At 41.4% G+C, this 18,285-nt stretch overlaps 1 protein-coding gene across 2 annotated transcripts in view; it reads right to left on the bottom strand.

Annotated features, from left to right (window-relative positions):
- Positions 1–18,285, bottom strand: part of Neb (nebulin) — a 186,206-nt gene that overhangs the window by 121,059 nt on the left and 46,862 nt on the right. For both annotated transcript variants that reach the window (XM_035446826.1, XM_035446827.1), the window contains exons 35-49: positions 17,393–17,704; positions 16,242–16,448; positions 14,581–14,685; positions 12,988–13,095; positions 11,834–12,145; positions 10,914–11,120; positions 10,357–10,461; positions 10,096–10,203; positions 9,233–9,544; positions 7,920–8,126; positions 5,179–5,283; positions 4,102–4,209; positions 2,546–2,857; positions 2,213–2,419; positions 1,420–1,524 (exon numbers count right to left, since the gene is read on the bottom strand). In XM_035446826.1, coding sequence (XP_035302717.1) covers positions 1,420–1,524; positions 2,213–2,419; positions 2,546–2,857; positions 4,102–4,209; positions 5,179–5,283; positions 7,920–8,126; positions 9,233–9,544; positions 10,096–10,203; positions 10,357–10,461; positions 10,914–11,120; positions 11,834–12,145; positions 12,988–13,095; positions 14,581–14,685; positions 16,242–16,448; positions 17,393–17,704 — 2,820 coding nt within the window. The remainder of the gene's footprint in view (positions 1–1,419; positions 1,525–2,212; positions 2,420–2,545; positions 2,858–4,101; positions 4,210–5,178; positions 5,284–7,919; positions 8,127–9,232; positions 9,545–10,095; positions 10,204–10,356; positions 10,462–10,913; positions 11,121–11,833; positions 12,146–12,987; positions 13,096–14,580; positions 14,686–16,241; positions 16,449–17,392; positions 17,705–18,285) is intronic.

Here is an 18,285-nt window from a genome sequence, read left to right as displayed (position 1 = left end):
TCTAAAACCATCTACTCTGACTCTAAACACAGATAAAACCAAGCAGGTGACAAGAATAGACTCAGCACTGACAGAGCATCGTGTGATCTAGCTTTGTTTTTCATTTCATTTTGGGCTGGTGGTGTATTTGAACACAGCCTCTACTCTTTGGCAAAAATCTGGTCCTACAGAATTTATGAGGTACCTTTCTTCTAGCAGTTAACAGTCTGGGACCACTGTTTTAAACACTGGTGTTAAAATACTTAAAAAAGAAAATCGGATCACACTATTTCAACTATCTACACCATAAAAGTAAATAAATGCCTTTTGTAAGTTTCAATAGATGAACTATCTGTTCTAGTCAAATATGTTGGTATCTTAAAATCACCATAGCAAAATGGTCATCTAGGACCCTCTGCATGCTGGGTACTATGCTGTGTACCTTATGGAGTTTCTCATTTGCTCCTTGTGGCAATCCCATGCCACAGGTACTTTTATGGTCCTGACTTTAGTAGTGAAGGAACCAAACTTCAGAGTAGGTGGTTCTTCCAGTGTCAAGGAACCCATAGATAACAAACCCAGAACTTGTATCAGGTCTGTTTGACATAACTTTATGTTTCAGTCATTTATGGCAACTTGCCTTGCACCAAGCACAATGAGCATGGAGATTGGACAGATGTAGGTAGCCCTGACTCATTTAGCACACAGCTGGGGCTCTTACTCCTAACAGTGTCTTGATAGCCCTCTAGAATAATGAGTTTGATGAAGAGTTTCATTGCATTTACAACAGTTATTTTCCTTCCTTCCTTCCTTCTTTCCTTCCTTCCTTCCTTTTTTCCTTTCCTCCTTCCTTCCTTTTTTCCTTTCCTCCTTCCTTCCTTTTTTCCTTCTTTCCTTCCCTTTTCCTTCCTTCCTTTTTCCTTCCCTCCTTCCTTCCTTTTTTCCTTCCCTCCTTCCTTCCTTTTTTCCTTCCCTCCTTCCTTCCTTTTTTCCTCCCTCCCTCCCTTTCTTTCTTTTTTCCTCCCTCCCTCCCTCCCTTTTTTCCTCCCTTCCTTCCTTCCTTTCCTTTTCCTCCCTTCCTTCTTTTTCCTCCCTCCCTCCCTCCCTCCCTCCCTCCCTCCCTTCCTTCCTTCCTTCTTCCCTTCCCTCCCTCCCTCCCTCCCTCCCTCCCTCCCTCCCTCCCTTCCTTTCTTGTGTATAAAGTGTTCTGCCTGCATGTATGGCTGCAGGCCAGAAGAGGGCACCAGATCTCATAATAGATGGTTGTGAGCCATCATGTGGTTGCTGGGAATTGAACTCAAGTCCTCTGGAAGGGCAGTCAGTGCTCTTAACCTCTGAGCCATCTCTCCAGCCCCTACACCAGTTATTTTCCATTACATCAGTTTTTAAGTTAGTAAATTTTGAGACAAAACATGTCATCCACATGCATGCTTTACTTACCTGGCTATACAGTGTCTGATTCTGCTTGGCTTGCAAAATGTCTGGTGTATCAGGCATCACATGAATCTTGGTTTTATCTTTATTCCAGTCAACGGTGTATAAATGCTAGGAGGTGGGAGAAGAGATATTTTAAGTCTGAATAATGGTTAAGGATAAATAGGAAAGAAGATAAACAGAATATTCAGATGCACTTAGTTTGAACTAGAAAACATTAAGGAAAAATAGGATTCGGAAGAAACATTAAGAACAAATTCATATTTTTTTTCTAAAAACAGACTTGATATGTACATGTACATGTATATATATCAAATGTATGTTTTGTATCTAGCTGTAAATCTATCCAACCACTATCTATCTATCTCTACACACACACACTCACTCACACACACACACACACACACACACACACACACAGAGAGAGAGAGAGAGAGAGAGAGAGAGAGAGAGAGATCGATCCTAAGCTTTCCAACTGCTAGGGTTACATGATGTGCTGTCACACCTGGCTTTCATGTCAGATTTGGAAAAATAATACTTTACACCTTTTCCATCTTTAGAATGGAATGAAAGTACTTAGGATATATGTATTTAAAAAATCTAAGCAATTTCTAACGCAATTAGAATGATAAGGGAAAGCACTGCAAGAGATGGACATTGAAACACAGTACGGGGCAATTCTCTGTAACTGTTTGCTGTGCCCTAGAAAGGTGGGACCTGAGTTCAACTCCCTAAGTAAGGGCCATGGGCTGTTGACCTCTTCTTGACTGGGAGGAAGGCAGAGCACTGCTCTCTGTACCTTATTCATGGTGTGAGCATTCTGCTTCGCCAGCACCATGTCCATGGAGTCAGTCAGCTTTTTGAACTGGAAGCTGCTAGGATGCTGGCGGTACTTCTGGTCACTGGCATACTCAGTTGCTTTCTTGGCCTTCTCCACCTCTAGGGAACCAGCTGGGCTCCAGCCAAGCCCTTTGTACCACTCATTGTAGTCTTGCTTATATTGATTCTATAAAGATAAGAGACAAACTTGACTTCACCTCTTCAGTTAAGACACAAAACTACAGTATGCAGGACTGGAATGTCTCTGTCTATGCTGGGGACCCAGCCGCCCTCAGCTAGAAGGTTCTCTTACGTCACTCTGGATGTGATTCATATTCCTGGTCAGCTCGATGTTCATCGCATCTGGGAGAAGGATGTACTTGTGAATGAGGCGCTTATAGTTAGTGTTGGTGATGTTAGCTTGGGCGTCCTTGGCAGCTGTGACGCTCAGCATGTCAGCAGGAGTGTGGTAGCTGGTCTTCGTCTTCTCGTAGTTCTTCTTGTACTCTCGGTCAGACTGCATCTTAGCCACTTGCATGGAATGGACTAATTTGGGATCATCCTCCAGACTTCGAAAACCAACCATTTTCCCCTTTTCCTTTTCATAATTGTGTTTGTATTTATACTGCAAAGAAAATATGAATTGATGTGAAGAGCAATCCTATTGTCACTATTCCGTAGTTCATAAAACTGGTAGTTCCATATGGCTCCATGTTGACAAGACACCTTTTTGACATTTGCTTAGGAGCCTGGCAGCAGAGTTCTTACCACAGCCCCCGTTTTATATGAGATGACACACAGTGACTCCCTGGGGTGACTGAGGACTGGAGTGGGCACTGTCCTGCACTACACTGACTTGTTCTCACACTGCAGTTACAGGAAGATCACAGCACATGAGAGAAAAAGCAAGCCCCGTGTAAGCAGCCCACTGCTGCCAGGGAAATAAACCAGCCAGTCATCTGCTGCTGAAAAACAGGTTCATGTATGGGACACGAAGCATAATTTTTAGAGCAGATTCATATACCTGAGGACTTTTTTTTCTCTCCAAGCTGACAAAACTAAGAAGTGTTGCTATTTCCACCCAGCTTTCATAGGGGAGAGAGAGTGAATGACACCCCGCTTCTCAGTCTGCCTCTCTTCATGAGGTTGAATGTGACGGTTATAGGGGAGGAGCCAGGAAAGACATATGACGCTGGTGGCAAGAACTAGGGGTTCTCAGTAATGGGAGGGAGCCAGAAGTGCTCTACAGGAAGAGAGGATGCAGGATGGGAGGGGAAAGGAGAGAGGACAGCCTGGAACAACACGGAATGCTTTGCCTAGTGCACCTCATCACTCCATGCCATCAAACACTTCTGAGAGCAGATTTTTGGGGCACAGATCAAGTTTCCTATGACAGTGTTGTGCTGGTACACCAGCTTTCTCAGGCTGTGGGGAGTCCTAATTCATAGGGTTCATACATCTCTGTGGCATGAGTTCACCCACCCACCACAGCTGATGCCAAGCTGCTAATTGTTTAACAACTAGATTGCAGGGTTCCTTGTTATTGAAAGAGCAGCCATCATCAGCATCAACGATCGAAACCCCAATTACACTACACGAAGCATCCTGCTGGGAATACAGGGGCCAAGAAACACAGAGTTCATGTAGACCTCATGAGGTGGAGCTGAGATCTGTGAGGGCGCTAGCATGATTCGCATTCTGTTGCATCTATTTGTAGGTTTTCCCAGAAATGCCAGAGACAATGCAAGCATTGTCAAGGGGCATTGGTGGAGCACAGAGAGGCTACTGCTGGATTATGTTTGACTTTCATTCACTCTGTGTTTGTGGCAGTGTTGTTCTGCTTGGTTGCTGGCCACCCTTCACACTTACATCACTTGCAATATCCCTCGATGCTTTGGCAGCTTGGATAGGAATTGCATCCGTTCTGAGGTCATAGCCTTTCTTTTTAGACTCTTCCAGAGACAGTTTGTAGAGTTTCTGTAAAGAGAAGAAAGGCAACAGGAAACCCTGGCTTTATTCTAGAAGACTAGTTGTATAGCAAGATTTCCTGTCTGGCAGGTATGTTATTGGTGGTTCAATGGTTGAATGTTCTAAGAAACATCATAATGTGTGGCAGAAGAAAACAAAATAAAACAATTATTTGAGCTCAAATGTGCTTTCAATATATCATTACAAAAGGAAAGGTCCTGATCACTGTGAGGCTGAAAATATACTGTGAAGATGAAGTCTGCGCCCAGCAGACTTCTACTTGTTTACTTTGATCAAATAAGAGGCAAAGGACTGCAAACCAGCCATCTTCACATGCTAAAAGAGAATCCTAGTTTTACAATGGTCTCTATTACTCATATTAATAGTTGTGTGAATTCCACAGTCAAATTTAAAAAAATCAGCAATTCCAAAACTCTGTGGAATTCAAACAAAGAGAAGGAAAAACACTGCTCATATTGGAGGAGTCTCAGAAACCAGCTACAGAAAGAGAAGGAAACGAAGTTAAACATCAAATGCATTTTCTAAGGAAAGTTTCACATTCTTTATTGTAGGATTTGTCCCAGCTTATTCAAAACATTCATTTTTTTCTTTCTTTCTATTGTCTTGACCCCTTTTAGTATCATCTCCACAGCTTGGTGTAGGGTTTCTAAAGGTTGAGGTTCTCTTCTGGCATTTTTCTTTTCCTGCCAGGTCTCTTAGCTCAAGGAGGGACTGTCCCGAAATGAAACCCAATAGTTCTTCAAAGCCTAACTGCTGTCCCAGCCTCTATTAACAGCCCTGCTCCAAATTTTATCAGAGCAAAGATTAGAGAAGGAAAGATGCTAATTTATCTTTAATAAAATGCAATAGTCTATTAGTTTTTAAATGTTCCATTTCATAAATTAAGAGACATCAGTGAGTTAATTTTCTATTGCTTGTGGGAACAAGGAAAGATAGCAACAGGGGGAGTATACTTACATCACTCATGTTAATTGCATTTGCTTTTGCCAGAACAATCTCAGGGATATCAGGCATAATGTGGACTTTGGTCTTGTCAGCTTCCCAGGCTTGCTTATACAGATGCTGGGGGAAAAATGGAAGGTAGAATTTAAAACTCCTAAAATGGTCTCACTATGCACATTATCATGTATATACAGGTGTCAGTATTTTGTGTGTCTTTCTACGTGAAAAATAACATGATAGAAAGTGAAAGACAAAAAAAAAAATCAAAGTGTCCCACCCATCCCTTCATCTTAAGCCTAGAGGTGGACTCTCCCGCCTAGAGCTTTCTAAGCATCCTGTAAAAGTGAAATCATAAGACGTAGTGTTCTACAGCTTGCTTTTTTTTTTTACTTCAAAATATGAGTTAGACATCTTGGAACCTTCTGAAAAGAAGTCAGTCTATCTAGGAAGCTGCAGGGGCACAATCCAACAGATTTAAGCAGTTCTCCATTGATAGACATTAATTTGAAGTTTCCAGTTTGTTCCTACTGCAGTAACAATTCGTGGGCATGCACCACTCAGGATTCTGGTCCAGAAAGAGCCAGATCTTGGCAGCTGGATACTTGGTCATCTGCTCTAGGTCATTGGGCAAGGCTCTGTTGAATCTGCATTACAGTTCAATTTATCCCTCTGACCAGACCTTTCTCCTATAGATTTTTAAGGTACTATCCTTAAAAAAAATACTGCAAGCCTGAAATTCCTTATTGGCATCTCATTTTAGAAACTCCAACTTACAAGAAACACATGTGTGTATCTCCACACACATGGAGATTTCAGTAGGATAAGAAACATGTTCATTTTTTTTCACAATGAAAAAAATTCACTAAAAGTTTGCATCAATATAAACTTGCTCATAGATACTGTGAATGGCACAGCTCTGCCAATGGCATGCTGTCTGTGGCTGGTCTTTGTTTTAGCCTAGTGTTACCAAGTAGAATTTTCTGTGATGAAGAAAACGTTTTTTGCACGAACCGATATGGTAGCCCCAAGCTCGATAGGGCCACTAAGTACCTGAATATTCACATGACAGTGTTAAAGAGAAAGCAATTGTTATTAAATTGTGCTGTAACACACTACACGCTTGCGGCTTGGGCTTGTTATAGGGATGGTGGAGCTCTAGTGGGAAGGCAGTGGCTAGTCACTAGAATCCCTTTCTTATCCAGGTCAGCTGCTGATTAACTGTGCGTCCTGCTGGAGGAACCCTGCCTCTTGGGGAAACTGAACTTGATAATCAGTAAGTTCTCTCTTCATTAATTTATGATCCTCACCTTGATATCATTGTTCTGACATTTTTACCACTAATGTTGGGTGGGGGGAGAGAAAGAATCTAATGTTTATTTCTTTGGTTTTGGCTTTTAAAACAGGATCATGCTGTGTAGACCAGGCTGAGCATCAGGCTCCAAATCCTCCTGTCTTAGACTCTTGGATGCTACCAGACTGAAAGTATCTCATTATTTTAAGTATCATTTCATTTCATTATTTCAGTATCATTTAAAGGATACTTTCAGTATCCTTTAAAATACTATTTTAAAGGATAATGCATCTTTGTGACAGTTTAGGTGCTAAATAATGAAAAGGGACCCTGAGATCCATGCTTTGTCTTTTGGGGAGGGTCCCTTTCAAAGCAGTGGATCAGCTGCACAAACCTGCCTCCAGGGGAGACACGCTCAGAGTTCAGCTGTCTGTCCAGCTCAATTAGAACTGTCATTTTCTACAGCTGCTGAGTGCTAAGGTCCAAATGACTTTTTACCTCATCAAAGATGATATAGCTAGGGCTAATGCAAGATGATATAGCTAGGGCTAATGCAAGATGATATAGCTAGGGCTAATGCAACGCGCACTCACGCACACCACCACCACAACCACCACCAAAAACAACAACTTGTTGTTGGTGGTGTGTGTGTATCTTTAAAAATGAATGCCCACTGTTGATATGCCTGAAGGTCTTGATACCACTTCATGGATAGCAAAACATTGTATAGCAAAACAAACCATTAAGGCTTTTCTAAATACTTAATGACACAAGGAAACAACGAAATGGGACAATTACTATCAGGATGGCCCAGAGGAAGTCCTGGTTGCAAAGCTGCAGCCCTGGGATGGGTTTCTCTGTGATGATGTTAGAATGGTGGGAGTGTGGCTACAGCTCCCACTCTTGACAGACACTCTGCTAGCTCAGCAGCACAGCCTCACCTGAGATAGGCAGGACTCATGCTCACATTGCATAGTCAAAGAAAGGATTCCAGGATGTAGCTCAATGGAGTCCCTAGCATGCCCTGGGTTTGATCTCTAGTTCTGCATAAACCAGGTGTGCTGATCCATACTGTAATTACAGCATTTGGGACATAGAAACAGGAGGGTCAGCAATTCAACATCATCCATGGTTACATGGAAAATTTGAGGCCATCCTCAAATTTTAGAACTGTCAATTTTCTACAGCTGCTGAATGTTAATGAGGCGACATGAGACTCTATCTCAAAACCAAACAACAACAAAAGGGTACCATTCAATATGTTGTATCAATGAGGTGGATGGTTCATTAAATATTTGGGGACTACTAGTTAAGAATAATTTCTATCTTTTTATAGCCTATAGGACCTTTTACTCTAAGTAAGGAAAACCCTCAAGGATGCTGTCTCCTGCTGGCAAAGTCCACAGAGTAAATGTAATGGATTCACTTTGATGCATATGAAGCACTAAAGCACTGCAAGACTTACTTCATTCATAATTTTTGCATTATTCTGAGCCAAAACCATGTTCATTGAGTCCATCAATGTGGAGTACTTCAAAGTGTCTGGGTGTTGCCGGTACTTCTTTTCACTAATAATCTCCATGGCTTTCTTGTTTTTCTCAGCTTCCAGGGAGCCCAGGGGGAGCCATCCAATGCCCTTCATGAAGTCAGCATAGTCCGCCTTGTACTGATTCTACCAGAGAGGAAAATAAATCAGTGATCAGAAGAAACCATGCTTCTATGAATCATGAATGTGTGTCTGACATGCTCTTTTCCACTCGTTTTCAACTTGCAGCATATTAAATGCCAGCCATTTCACTGCAACCTTTTGTCTTTTTCACATTTCTTCACACAAGAAATTAAAAATGAACAACTATCTTGGTGATTTGGGTTTTGTTTTTTGGATGCCTTCATAAAGAGAATGTGTTCAGAACCACTAAATTCATCTGCCATCTGATTACAATCTCCTGATACATAATTAGGAAAGCTCTCTTCTTGGTAGGCTAATTCTGAAAATCAGATTTTTCTTTCCAGCAGTAAGTATTTGACCATCTATACTAGAAACCCGATAGCACTTGGTACAGTTGTGTGGGGGTTTCTCCTCAGCTGAGACATTTCTCCTTATAACTGTACATGGTGTTTTCATTTAGACATTGTTGTGTCTCCCTGAAAATTCATAGTTCAGCTTCCTAATCCAATGAAAAATCTAGGCCTGGCTTGATGCAGTCTGCTTTTGGTTTTTATAATGCACATTATTTTAAAATGGCTCTGAAATCCTTCCCTCTGTCTTCCCTCTATTCATTCCCAGAGCTTCCTCAGTCATAGCCTCCTCAACATTTGATTGGCAACATAGGCAACTGCAATGACAGAAGTGGTGGAGGGAAGTTGGTTGAATGTGAAGGCTGCAGCTGCCCAAGTCCTGGGATCACAGACACACACCACACCATGTTGGCCTTTCTCTTTCACCCTTCTACCAAGAGCCTTTCATACATTTGGTCCTCCTTGCTAGGTTTATTCCCTTCAATGGATTCTCTCTAAAACCAAATCAATTTGCTGTTGCTGAATGCAGAAGCTAACAGTGACTTCAGCACCAAGAATGAAAGATTGGATTTTAGTTTCTAGAATAGAGCTCCTTTCATTAAAAAGAAATGAATTCAGCCTAAGGGAATGAGTTAAGATCCCTTTCAGGAAACCGCAGGTGGATTTCTTTCCAGATTTTTGAAATGCCACTACACGGTCACTCATGAGCTGCTTGTGATGTGGGTAATGGCACTACAAATGTGCAACACTGTCACGTACATCACTTTGAATCTGCATCATGTTCTTGGCCAACTCAAAGCTCATGGCATCAGGAAGCATGTTGTAGGTGTGGATTATGTTCCTGTAGTTGGCATTGGTGGCCACTTCCTGAGACTTCTTGGCTGCCACCACACTGAACATGTCCACTGGGGTGTGGAAGGATGTCTTGGATTTCTCATAGCCCTTCTTGTATTCCCGGTCTGATTGCATCTTGGCCACCTGCATGAAGTGCACCAACTTGGGGTCGTCTTCCAGGCTGCGGAAGCCAATGTGCTTCCCTTTGGCTTGTTCGTAGGCTTGCTTGTACTTGTACTGTGGACAGACAAGAAACATGGCCATGAACTAAATGGTTCAGGTCAGAGAATAAAATATGGTTCACTGGGTGCTTCTAGCTTTGGTGTAGGTAAAGAATGTTAGAGCTGCCTATAATGAGGCCGAGAGGGAGCAGCAGAGCCAGGAAGCAACAGCTCTGTACTTCAAACGTTGGAGACTAATCTCAGGAGCAGTGTGTTTCTGCCTCACTCTCTCTCCGTGTAAACACAGAAAAGGCTGCCAATTCCTTAGCGTGTCTTTGGGGAGAGAGCTGGCTATGGATCTCATAGGTAAAACGCATAGATCACATCCTTAAATTTGCTTAAAATTGTTTTTCATAATTCAAATACTCTTAACTTATTTTGATATGACCTTATCATTTTTACATTGAACAATGAGCAAAACGATTAGAGGGTAGCTGGACTGTGTGAAGAGAAGTGTCTCAGGATACTGTGTCCAGCTGATGAGCTGAGCCCATGTCATGATCACGCCTAACCCTGGCTTGTCTTCACCATCACTCATCCCAAAGGTGTTCCAGTGGAGGCACTTACATCACTGGCAATGTCTCTGGAGGCCTTTGCAGCCTGTATTGAGATGGCATCAGGCTTCAGGTCATAGCCTTTCTTCTTCTCTTCTTCCCAGCCTGCTTTGTATAGTTTCTAAACCAGGAACCAGAGAAACAACAGTGAGTTGTTACTGCAGTTACAACAGAGCTCCCAATTCCTACATGGTGGCCATGTAAAAGGCAGATGTCCCACAAGTGTGAGCTTCCTTCAGCATTCCCCCCAATTTTTCACCATGGATATACTTACATCACTCATGGTGATTTGGTTTACTCTGGAGAGCAAGATGTCTGGAGTATCAGGCATGACGTGGATGGTGGTCTTGTCTTTGTTCCACTTTTCTGTGTACAGCCTCTGTAACGAGAGGGTCAGCACATGACTCTACAGTGGAGCAGGTTTGTAATAATGGGAGGAAAAGGAGGGATGCATCTACATGGTGGAAGAGGCTAAGTCTGATGATGAGAAAAATCATCATTAGACCAGGGAACCCTGTTCCTGACACGAGCGCCATCCTGCCCCACTTTACAGTCATGTGGGGCCTTGGTAGTTCTGTCTCGAAGTGTCAATAGAGAAGAGCTCTCTTGAAATAGTGGAATCATAATATTCTTTTAAAAAGCACACACACACACACACACACACACACACACGCACGCACGCACGCACGCACGCACGCGCGCGCGCGCGCGCGCGCGCGCGCGCGCGAGCACGCTATAGACCCCTACCCCATAATCATGAGCCAAGAGTGCTAAAGACTCACAAAGGGCTCTCTAGGCTTCCCAGGCTGAGGCTAGCCTTTGGGTTCTTACCTTATCCATAGTCAGCTTGTTGCTTTTGTTAAGTGCCTGCTCCATGGTATCCATGGAGTATGTGAACTTCAGCTTCTCAGGGTGCTGGCGATACTTCCTCTCACTCAGAATCTCTCCAGCTTTCTTTGCCTTCTCCACCTCCAAGGAGTCTATGGGGACCCAGCCGATACCTTTCATCCAGTTGGTGAAGTCAGATTTGTACAGATTCTTTATCATGAAGAAAGAAAATTTCATTTCAGAAAGAAGCAGACCATGGGTTTCTTTGGCTACAAGACTAATTATCAAAACGAGAAGGGGGTGGTACTGAGGAGAGAGAGAGAATGCCTAGTGTTTACTCACTACAGTCTTTTAGAGCAAAGTGGTTATGAAAGTGATTGCATTCATGGTGGTTTTAAACTGGAAATCCTAACATAACAACTTGTTTTAAAAACTAACTTTCTTATCCAGACATGATGATACATGTCTATAATCCTAGCACTCATGAGGCTAAGACAGGATTGTGGGTTCAAGGTCAACCTGTATGACACAGTGAGCTTCAGGTAAGGCTAAATATTGAAAACAAAAAACAAAACAAAATAAAATAATCTACAACAATAAAATGGGATGGAAATTTTGAAATTGCATTGGGAAGGATATTATATATCTTAATTTTTTCACATCTGTGGTCTAGTACACACACACACACACACACACACACACACACACACACACACACACAATGTGTATGAAATAACAATGAATCACATGTAATTACATGAAATACCTCACTCTGTAAATCCCCAGGAAGCACAGTGGGTCACGTGTAAGACCCAGATCTGGATAGGTGCAAGATGAAGATGTCTCTGATGACCCTTGTACCCCCCCCACATCGTGCCCTTGAAAATGGAAATTAACCATCCCAGCCTCCATCTGGTACATACATCACTCTGAATTTGCATGGCATTCCTGGAGTGTTCCACGTTCAAGGCATCAGGCAGGAGGGTGTAGTTGTGGTAGGGCTGTCTGTAGTTGGTGTTGGTTGCAACTTCCTGAGACTTCTTTGCAGCGGTCACACTGAACATATCCAGAGGTGTGTGGTACCGAGTCTTGCTGGCCTCATATCCCTTCTTATACTCACGATCTGATTGTATTTTGGCCACATTCATGTAGTGAACCAGTTTAGGGTCATCCTGAAGACTGAGAAAGCCAATTTGTTTGCCTCTGGCTTTCTCATAGGCCTCCTTGTACTTGAACTATTTGGAAGAGAGGGCCAGACAGAAATTTGACATAATGTGAGTTTATTTAACAATCTATGCAAAGGTCAAGTTCAGTCTGAATCTAAACAATACCTAAGATATGTTTAGTATTTTAATATACAACTTGCAAAATATTTCTAATGGATGACTATTACATTTGTTCTGAGAATAATAAATAATATAATAATTTGAAATTTATATCTAGATTGCTCATTTGCAGATTCTTTGAATGTGCTCAAAGGTTTCCAAGATGTTTACTAAGCAGTTGTATATTTCTATCTCATTTCCATTAATAACATACACTACTTTAAAAAAGTATTCAGGCAATCATGACTCCATTTCACCAAAGACCTATTCCAAATTAAAGTACTGAACTTGAAATGAATGAATTCATACTCTATTATGATAATTATATCAACTCATCTAGAATATATAATTAAAAACAATTAAAACATTGTTATTTAACCTACAGTGCTTCCCAGTTTCTCTTGTTTCACTACATATGTTTCTTGTATAAACAAATTGTGAAATTAAAACAGCATATTCTTTTAAAATGTTTGGGGACTTTATTTAGTCATATTTTAGTATACTGAAACTTTTTCTTGACAAAATCTTAAAAACTTGTAAGTTTACAGTGAAAACAGTAAGATTTTCAAAACTTTATACAAATAAAAAGAAAACACATCTGTACATTTTTAATGAAGTTTTAAAAAATAATTTCAGTGGCACTTAGAAATAAGAAAATACTTCTATATTGTAATCTTTTCATGTGTATCACTCTATAGATCTTAGTTTCATGTACAATATGCAGACTATAAAACACGCATAGTTTGCCTTACATCACTAGCAATGTTCCTTGAACTTTTGGCGGCAACAATGGGAATGGCATCTGGTCTCAAGTCATAACCCTTGGCAAGGGTTTTCTTCCAGTCTGCTTTGTAATGAGCCTGTGAGAAACAAAGGGGTGCTTTATCATTTGACATTGTTAAAAGACAAACTGAAACCAGACACACGAGATCTACATTTCCTTCCACTAAGAGAATCTACAGCCAAGTGGTTAGTTTATCACCTGTGTGTCTGCTACATTCTTCCGTAAACTATGATATGGGTGGGAGATAGAGTCCAGTAGTCCTACCACTGGGGAGGTTGAATGGAGTGATTATGGGTTTGAGGTCTGCCCATATTATACAGGGAGACCTTGATTTGGAAAACAAAACAAAACAAAAGTCTAATTCAATTAGAACAACTCAAAACCAGTAAGCAAGACGAGGTGTAATCTCAACTAATGACAAAATGTCTGTTTGTGTGACAAAGCAATGGAAAGGGGATGCTTTGAATATAGGATAACTAAGCATTTTCATCAATTTCCATATTTTCAATCTCTCCTTTAAGAATGTCATACTTGTGACAAACTTTTCATAATAAAGCATTTCAAAGTGAGAGAAATTCATTGTTATCAAAATATTAAAGTTCAGATTACAGTACCACTCCTGTAGCTTTCATTGTTAAAATGCTTTTCATGTTGTACTACAAGAGAAAAATTTAAAAGGGCCTAAAGCATAGAAATGATTACAAAAAAAAACCCTGAACACTTAGAAGACAAAATTGTACCTAAAATGTTAATGTTAAGAATAATAGCTTAATTTTAAAAATCATTAAGACATGAGAAGGTGTTGGGCACGGTGGCAGAGGCAGGCAGATCTCTATGAGTTCCAGGCCATCTTGGTCTATGTAGGGAATTCTAGGCTAGTGAGGGCTACATAATGAGATCTTGTCTAATATATATAATAAACCAACAGTTTTTGCAGGTTTAATTACATTTTAAAATTAGAATTCATGTGTTGGATCTACTTGTTTTATTTTATTTTTGAAATGAGGTCCCATTATGTTGCCTGGGCTGGGCTCAAACTCTTGATTCTTCAGCTTCCATGTCAATGACCAATGTCCCAGGCTCCTAACATTATAGGCATATGCTGTAACCCCTGTCTTCACAATTTTGGGTTTAAGCATAGTAACCAATTACATGCCCAGACTACCTACTAAGTAGTTCTTTAAAAACTCCCAAGAATCACAGAAGGAAACTGAACTCTTCTAGAAGTTTTAATAAATAATTGAAACAAAATTGCATGGAGCCGACTGTACCTGTGCTTTCCAGTCTTGTCCCTACTTTGGGTTTTTCTTAATGAGATACCATTTTCTAAAGTGGTTTTACCATCTATTAGTGAGTCACAGCTCATAGTTAGAATATACATTAGGCAAAACTTTATAGTGACCCCTAGTCTGCTGCAGTCTGTAAAAAGGATCCATCTGAGTGCTCAAACAGTCTACAATTGGTTTGCTTTCCTTGAATGGCTCAGTACAAGAGTTACCCAGGATTAGGAAAGGGATGTCAACAAGAGCAATGTTAGGTTGACACCAGGTTGGATACTCACATCGCTCATATTGATGGCGTTAACCTTGGCTTGGATGAACTGAGGCAATTCAGGGTCCATTGTGTACTTATGCTTCAGTTTCTCACCTTCTACCTTGTAGTTCAACTGCAAAGAAAGAAGCATGTGATGCTATGAGACACAGCATGAGCTTGATCAGGTAGCCATGCCTTTAAAAGGGTGTTTTCTGTATATAAGACAACTGCATATACCATCATAGGCAGGGAGCTGGCATAGATATATTTGTGTCTTCATCCCATCAGCTAGGGTGGTAGGTTCTGTGTTTAAAGTAGAAAAAAAGGGCAGATCTTTCCTCTTGGAGCTTATGGTTTCATAGAGAGAGCATGGTTTTGTATAAACATGCAAACTATAAACTACAGATAAATTTGTGATATATTGAAACTACAACAGCCATACCAGAGAGACCTGGACAATCATGAAGGCAGAGGTGGTGTGTGTGCTCAGACTCAGGTGGAAGAGAGCGTTCTGGGCAGAAGAGCAGCATTTTAAGGCCACAAAGCAAGAAAGTGGCTCAGAGCAACCTGACATCCATGGGAGAGCTCTCCATGGAACAGAGGTCTCTTCACCCAAGCTAATGAGTTTGAATTTGAATTTCAAGGAGAAATCTCCAAGAGAGTTTAAACACAAGAGGATGGGTCTCATTTGTTGGAGAGCCCAGACAGTGAGGCCAAGTCATTGTAGTCATCCACATGAGAAACAAGGGGCTCTGCCAGATGGCAGATCAAAGACAAATCCTGCAGCAAAGTGGCTACTTAGGACACAGGCTTGGCAGAGGTTCAGGATGTCGGGAGGGCATAGAGGGGGTTACATCAAAAGTTACCAACACATTTCTGGCTTCAGTGCCTAGGTTTATGCTGATGGAATTTATTCAGATGGAGCAGACAGTGCAGTGAGTACCATTTTCATGGCTAACTCAAACACAACCAGAGGTGACAAGAATCCCCAGCATTTATGAGCACTAAAGGACAACATATCCCTAAGCATTGCACTAACATAAGAGCAGAGATTACCATGAAGGGATGAGACCCATAGGTCCAAGGCAAGTAAAAAAAGGCCCCTACCTTCCAACATCTGGGGCTAAAACAAATACAGTCTTTGTTTTAAATTTTGCTTCTCTTTCCCGGCGGGGGAGGGTGGGAGGCACTGAAAGCACTGTGTGATATGAGACTGTGGGCATTGTAGTTAGCCCCTGACTGGAAGAAAAGGGACTTGGTCTCAGAAACAATGACAACAAATAAACTGCTGCTCTCTTTCCCAGAGGCCTCACCTTAAGAGCACCTCATAGAACGAGCTGTTATGCAAGAGGACTAGGATATCATGCCATTTTTCTATGTATCTGGTAGAACTACTGTTACTCAGAGCAATCAACAACTTTTGCAATTCAGACCAAGTTAAAGATGACAATAGGAACACTCATCTATATAATGTGCAGGTCCTATGAATAGCACAGACTGTCTGTGTTGAGAAAACACAGCAAAGTGGGAGACCCTCTGTCTTCAAGTTCAATATCATTTCTGAAGTAGACTCTGTACCTTAGCCTCTGAAAAGAGTGTATGTGTTAACATAGACGCAGCCTCACTTGCTGAGTGAAAGAGTATAGGGGCTTCACTCAGGGACTAAACCTCTAAAGGGAAACCTCTTACATCACTTAGCTGCTTTGTGTTCTGCTGAGCCAAAACCATCCCCATGGAGTCAGGCACACTTGTGAACTTGATGGTGTCCGGGTGTTGTCGGTACTTCCTCTCATTTAGTGCATCGCCTGCCTTCTTGGCCTTCTCCACCTCCAGGGAGCCGATGGGAATCCACCCAATGCCCTTGAAGAAGCTGTTATACTCATCTTTGTACACATTCTGCAAAAAGAGTAAGCTCATATGAGAAGGTAGCTTCGGGAATAGTCAGTGAATCTTCCGGGAGCTGTAATTCTACCCAAAAGAAATGAAAACAATTATTTTCCCTGCGCTTGTGTCTAGTCTGTCATTCAGCTTATTACCGGGAACTGGGAATAGGAAAAAGCAGGTCCGCTGTTAGAGTTCATTATACAATGCATAAGGAAATCTAGGTCATGCATTTCCATGGGTATCGTGAATGTTTTTTTTTTTTTCTCTTTTGACAATAAATTGGGCTTTCTTTTTAATTTCACTAGAAGCTTTGCAAGTTTGAGTTTCACCCACACTCTCCACCCAGGTTATTTCTGACCTTAGCTGGGCAGAGAGATTTTCATGGACTGCTCAAGTAACAGAATCCCATTTCTTCCCCTGACAGAGGACAAGCCTTACAGAAATCTGCAGAAAGAAATGCCCTGAATGCTAAACAGCTCCCTGTGCGGCTCTCTATGAATCATGCTGCAAGTAGAGCCTTCCTAGCTCGTTTGATATGACTCATTGCATAGATTTACATGGATGACAGTGTGACTCTGAGTTTGAAAAAAGGAAAAAAAAAAAAAAACACTTTCCTGAATTCGGAAAGCACCCGGAATTCAATTTTGCATCTTTCAGCTATTACCATTGAAGCAGGCCCACGGGAGTACCACTGGCTGAGAAGCAAAGTGCCTCGTGACATTAGAACGAAGTCCCATCTTCTTCCATAATTTAACAGACACAATGCCAATGCTTTCAACATAAGCATGGAAAGCAGGAAAAAATAATGCAGCTTTGGAAGTTTTTGAATGAATGTTGCTTAGTCTAGTGTGTATTTCTCAAGCATCTTATTGTGTTTTGAAGGCAAATAAGATGGGTTGAAATGATCATTCTTTAGGAACGAATGTCTTTGGGTCTGTTGTATAACAGATACTTACATCACTCTGAATTTGATTAGCATTCCTGGTGTGCTCCAGACTCAAGGCATCAGGCAGGTATGTGTAGTGATGTAATGGTTGTTTGTAGTTGACATTAGTGGCCACATCCTGGGCCATCTTTGCAGCAGTAATGCTAACCATATCCCCAGGGGTATGGTAACTGGTTTTGGTGTTCTCATAGTTTTTCTTGTATTCCCTGTCTGACTGCAACTTTGCCACATTCATATAATGGACCAACTTGGGGTCATCCTGGAGGCTTCTGAAACCAACATGCTTCCCCTTTGACTTCTCATAAGCTTCCTTGTATTTATACTGTGGAGATAGAACTTGGTTAGCCAAGTGGCAGGACTGGTAGCATTTGGTACAACAATTTTTTCACACACAAAAGTAAACAGAAAATTATGAATTTCTAGATGAGTGTTCATGAAACACATACCACACCTCTTCCAGAAAAACCCCTTTAAACTCTGCTGAGACTTCAAGGGAGTCCCATGATCAATTTAACAATCCCCCCACCCCCTTGGTTTAACTTCTACAGATGATTTGTATACAGAACTATTTTTGAAATCTACCAGAATATGAACACACCACCTTCCAAATATAAAACCAATGTTTTTTTTTTTTTAGCTTCACGGGAATGTGGCCTTTTCTAATCCACTTTGTGATTTCTGTTCATGGATGTGAGTATCAGTGAGCCTTCACCCACTCCCTCTATCACCTGCTCCCTCAGCAAGCATGAGCCTGAAGTAACTGCAAATGAATTAAGGAGCTTCAGCTAAACCAAGAACTGCTATGGGGTTTTCTCACTAATAAAAACCCAACTCAAAGCAAATCTGCTCAAGGTCTTTCACTGCTGGGACCATCACTGAGCTGCAGAATGAGCTGTCCTGTAA

Source organism: Cricetulus griseus, chromosome 6 (genome assembly GCF_003668045.3).
Source record: "Cricetulus griseus strain 17A/GY chromosome 6, alternate assembly CriGri-PICRH-1.0, whole genome shotgun sequence".
Classification (NCBI taxonomy): Eukaryota; Metazoa; Chordata; class Mammalia; order Rodentia; family Cricetidae; genus Cricetulus; species Cricetulus griseus.
Note: the sequence above shows the minus strand (reverse complement) of the source record. Positions and strands in the feature narration are given on the sequence as shown.